Here is a 5000-nt window from a genome sequence, read left to right on the forward strand (position 1 = left end):
CATGCCCAGGGCTGCGTGACTCACCCGTGGCAGGAAGAGTCTCAACACACATGATTCACACTGCTCACGGTGTACTCTGAGAGCCCAACACTTGATTTCCGTTTCTCAGTTTAGCTTAATGCAAGGTGGGTGGGGGGGGGGGGGGGGGGGGATTAAACAAGATGGGGGTGCATGAAAACAAGATGATGTGTGGATCGTTACTTTACACTGCATTTCTTCACAAAGTTGAATGTGCAGTATAGACACAGTAGGAGTTTAGGGAATGACAGAAACACCAATATTTATTGGACAATAATAATAAATATTTTTTTATTGACAGGTAAGCTTGCCTGCCTATTACAGACTACTACAGGCTTTGTTTCAATTCTTTGGAAAGGATTTTGTTGGAACAGCACATTGCAAAAGATGGTCATGTTTTAAACGTCATGGTTTTTTTTCTAGTGGACAATTCAACATCTGTGAAGAAAAACTTTTTCAACAGCAGCAACTTTTAAAGCATTGCTCACATAATGTTTATTTGAGATTAAAATGAAAAATGTTACTTTTAAGTGTATTTAAGTAGCCTTTATTAACTTTAACATTATAGCAGAATCATTCGTATTAATAATAAAGTGAACAAGATGCAGGAACATTGCTATTTAAACAATTATAGGCACTTTGATCCCTTTTTATTTTGGTATTTACATTGTTTTATCTACCCTGTCAACGGTACAGACATCAGTGCAGAGATTCGTGCTACTGGTGGAGACATCAGTGCAGAGATTCGTGCTACTGGTGGAGTAATGCGTGGGTCAAAACCAAGGTCACGCAGCTCCACCTACAGGAAGGTGTAGTTTCAGAGACACTGATGTAAACTCAGTGTCATTTAGTTTATTGTTTGTTTTTTAAGGGGAAGGTGAATCTTTTTTTCAGTTTTTCAGTGTCTTCTATATCTAATTTAAAATTGTTCTACTATCAATCAATCAATCAATCAAAGTTTATTTGTATAGCGCTTTTAACAACTCAAGTTGTTGCAAAGCAGCTTTACAGGATTTACAAGGTTAACAATACTATGGGTCCAGAACCCTAATGAGCAAGCCAAAGGCGACAGTGGCGAGGAAAAACTCCCTATGATGGTGAAGAATAGGAAGAAACCTCGGGAGAACCAAGACTCAAAAGGGAACCCATCCTCCATTGGGCGGCCCGTTAACACACAAATACACAAGTCACACATAATTCACACAATCAGACTAGGTAAAAGGTAGAATTGAAAGTTCTGGGTTTTGATATTGTCACTGTAAATGTCTGTTGATGAATGCCAGGCTTACATGATTTTTTATTTAACCATGATATATGGTAAACTGGTAACCAGTTTTACAATCTGGTTTTACACAGTTTTGCAATAATCTAGAACTGGTTAACTAATTTGTCTGGAATAGTGGAGCGAAGTCATTTGTAAGCCTGTATGAAAGACACACCAAAAGTCAAACAGTTAAATAAATGTAAAAAATCATATAAATGGCATTATTATGGACTAAAGTGGGTATGCACACAGTGGTGGGGATAATATTTCCCAATTTATTTACTGTTTTTGGTGATATTATAACGCACCAGCAAGATCACCAGCAGCGTCTCCCTCTACGCCCCAACACGCGTTTCCTTAAGAATTTCTTCTCGCGCGTTGCACGAGGTGCGCGCGCGCTCTCTCGCTGGACGTCTCGCGCACCGCCGCGGCTCGCGCACGCGCGCGCTCGTTGGAACGTCTCGCGCTGACTGTCGGGATCGCCGAGCTGCCGTCTGGCGATGTCCGCCATGTTTTCGGTGGATCCGACAGCGGACCACCCCCAGAAAAAAGGCTTCGAGGACGCCGTAATTCGCCAGAGTTCGGCTGTATCGCGGGATTTCGGTCGCGGGGGGAGTCGATGAGTTCGGCCGTGGCGAGAGAGCGGCGTCGCCGGTGTTTCTCGACCGAGTGGTCGGCTTAAATCGCGCTGCGTCCATGTTTCCTTCGCATTCGGTGCTTTTGTGAGCGGCGAAAAAACAATGAGTAAACTCTCGTTCCGTGCGCGAGCGCTAGACGCCGCCAAACCTCTTCCCATATACCGCAACGGGGACATCCCCGACCTGAACGACTGCGTCTCCATCAACCGGGCCGTGCCTCAGATGCCGACTGGAATGGAAAAAGAAGAGGAATCGGTATGTTTAATGTGTTAAAATTACATTTTGATAAGGCTCCGGGGTTACCGCAGGGTGCGCGTATTCACTATTCGTTTACGCAAGGTAATGTGCGCAAACCCCATTCACTACTTTCAGTACGTCCATTTTGTACGTAGGATGTGCGTTCTGGGCGCCTAGGTCTGAGGCGCGCAACTCTTACGCAAATGGCGTCCACAAAGAAAACGTACGTACGGCGGTGGTCGGTTTCTCTGGACTGTGACGTCGTGTTGTTTTGCGTAAAGCGGGTCGGGGTTGACGTATGTGCGTCATCGTGTGCGTGCGCGCCGCCGCTCTCAGCGGGGCTTTTAAAACGTGCTGCGTTCACTCACGCGGCTGGCTGAGCTGCTGGCTGCTACATCATTTGTGCACTGGGTTATTGTATTCTTCTAAATACTTTCTCAGCGTGTTAATTTATCTTCGACCTCTTTACAGTGGAATTTATTAAAGCAAAATTGTTGAGTTTAAAAATCTTATTTTTTAAAAACTGAAATTGACATTTAGCTAACTAGCCATTAAATGTAGGAAGTAGACTTTGTTGTAAGAATAGGAAGTGGTTTGAAGTTCCTGCAGTGTAAAGGCATAGACACACACACACACACACCACGCATGTTCTTTTCAACAGTAATTAGACGCATGAGTGGTCCTGAATGTTCCCCGTGTCACAGTAGCTTTTGATCTAGAGAAATGTGGAAAATGTTCATTGTTATTCTATTTAAAGTGGTGTGAATAATGTGAGAATCATTTAAAACAATCTACCTCAAAAAGTTCTTTAGTTCTGACTAATTTGCTATCTAAGCAATCTTCAGTAAAAGTTGCAATGTTGTAATGAGTAGATATAGGTTTGCAAAAATATTGTTTCCATTGATCATTCATTATTTACTTAACAAGAACATCCAAAATGTAAAGTTGCACTGCAGGCAGTTATAGTCAATTAGGACACAGGCTTGGCAGTTATGTAGTGTAATGCACAAGGTTCCCAGAGAAACAGGCAGAGACGTATTGCGCAATACGCACACTGTGTAGGGCCCTGCAAATTAAGGACAGCCCCCTTATCTCCCGTTCGTGTCAAATGTATCGGCGAAACTAAAAGAGAGAATTTAAAGAGAAGTATGGAAATATGTTGGTCTTATTCAAAAAACTTTTTTAAAATCAAGATGAGACTTTAGTCCATGGGTTTGATTTTGCGGCGATACAATATTCTTGGCCCACAATACAAATAGGTACCAATATTTATCTTTGGCTATCAGATATTGCATGTCTGCAATAAATAATCAATTTAAAAATAATGTAAATGTTCCCACCAATCCCAGATGATGAGACATGACAATATAACATTAACAAGCTCTTCTCTGCTGTAAAATTATTTGGTGGTGGGGGGGCACCCTGTAATTGTACTGGGACACTCCTATTGTAAGTTGTACCAACTGTTGTTTGGGTCATATAGCCTAACATATACACTTATCATGCATGTGGAAACACCTGGGACGTGATTGAGTACCATTTTGAGATATCTGGTGTCTTGCCATCTCATAATGTTATTACAGAATAGTGTAATATTGTTACTAATGTAAATGGTCCTTTGGTGGGTAAATGCTCAACGTGCTTTGACATCACACAAGTACCTTAAAAACATTTCTTCTGACATGCACCAGCCGACCACAGGGACACATTCTCTTACTCTCTCTTCTCTAATTTTATTTATTATTTTAATGTTTGCTACACATTTTTAAGTAGATTATTAAGTCCTTAATCCTTGCTCATACACAGCATGAGTTTAGTATATTTAAAAATCCTTAACAAAAGACTGAAATTTGATTGGCCTGAATGTAGCCAATACCGATCTATTAAAATGTCATGATGAATGACGAAACCCCTTTTTCCAGTCATATTGGCTGTACCTAGTAATTGATGTGTTATCTGTTAAAAGCACTGGGTAATGTGTAAGATGTTGCAGAGAGTTTCATCAGCTGTAGTTTATCCCACCGCTGTCTTCGTGTGTGTGTGTGTGTGTATTCAGTGCCCTTCTGTGACCGCTAACGAGTTCTTATTATTACTGTCTGTTCACCAGCTTATACTCTAACTCTGTTCATTTTTGCAATATCCTCCTTTCCACTGTAATCAATAAAAAAATAAGCGATTTCGCCATTTTCCCAGCAGCTTCTGGGACATGGATGGCTTTAGCATACGAATACGATCTGAACCGCAAAGAGCTCATGCAATGAATGGTGTAAATCAACAGTTCAGCAGTACTGAGTGAATAGTAAAGGAGATAATGGATGTAAAAACTTCTCAAATTTATTAAACATTTAACAATGTTAACAAAACATCAAAATTTTAAACGGTCTCAACCAACTATTGAAATCCCAGAGCTGCAGTTACTGGAGGAATACAGTGTTTGTGACGGTAGCCTCCAGTTAACCCCCGTAAGTAGTTTGCTTCCAGTGAATGATGGAAACTTCACAGTTCTGTTCATCATATTGCGTCAGGCTGTCCCACATTCTGTGACGCGTGGAGATCCAGACCCGGTCTTGTTGCGCTCTGGGTGTTTTTCAGCTGTCGGAGCTAAAAATAAATGTAAAACGCCCTGAAGTTCCATGATGGGGATAAAAATGTCAGTGAAGTATGTGTGTGTATATGTGTACACATGTATGTTTGTGTATATGTGTACACGTATGTGTGTGTGTGTGTGTGTGTGTGTGTGTGTGTGTATATGTGTACACACGTATGTGTGTATGCGTGTTGAATTTAAACTATATATTTTGTTATATGTTCACACAGTATATGGTACACTTCATATGTTCCTA

The 5000-nt window shown here is 41.2% G+C and overlaps 1 protein-coding gene across 2 annotated transcripts in view; it reads left to right on the forward strand.

Moving 5' to 3' along the window:
* The first annotated feature begins 1719 nt into the window (after positions 1 to 1719).
* The window catches only part of epc2 (enhancer of polycomb 2), a 13567-nt gene continuing 10286 nt past the window's right edge, over positions 1720 to 5000 (forward strand). The window contains exon 1 of one of the 2 annotated variants that reach the window (XM_076998310.1): positions 1720 to 2175. In XM_076998310.1, the coding sequence (XP_076854425.1) occupies positions 2023 to 2175 (153 nt within the window). In that variant the 5' untranslated portion in view covers positions 1720 to 2022. The remainder of the gene's footprint in view (positions 2176 to 5000) is intronic. The other variant, XM_076998312.1, reaches the window with a different exon arrangement.

The sequence above is a fragment of the Brachyhypopomus gauderio genome, chromosome 3, assembly GCF_052324685.1.
Source record: "Brachyhypopomus gauderio isolate BG-103 chromosome 3, BGAUD_0.2, whole genome shotgun sequence".
Classification (NCBI taxonomy): domain Eukaryota; kingdom Metazoa; phylum Chordata; class Actinopteri; order Gymnotiformes; family Hypopomidae; genus Brachyhypopomus; species Brachyhypopomus gauderio.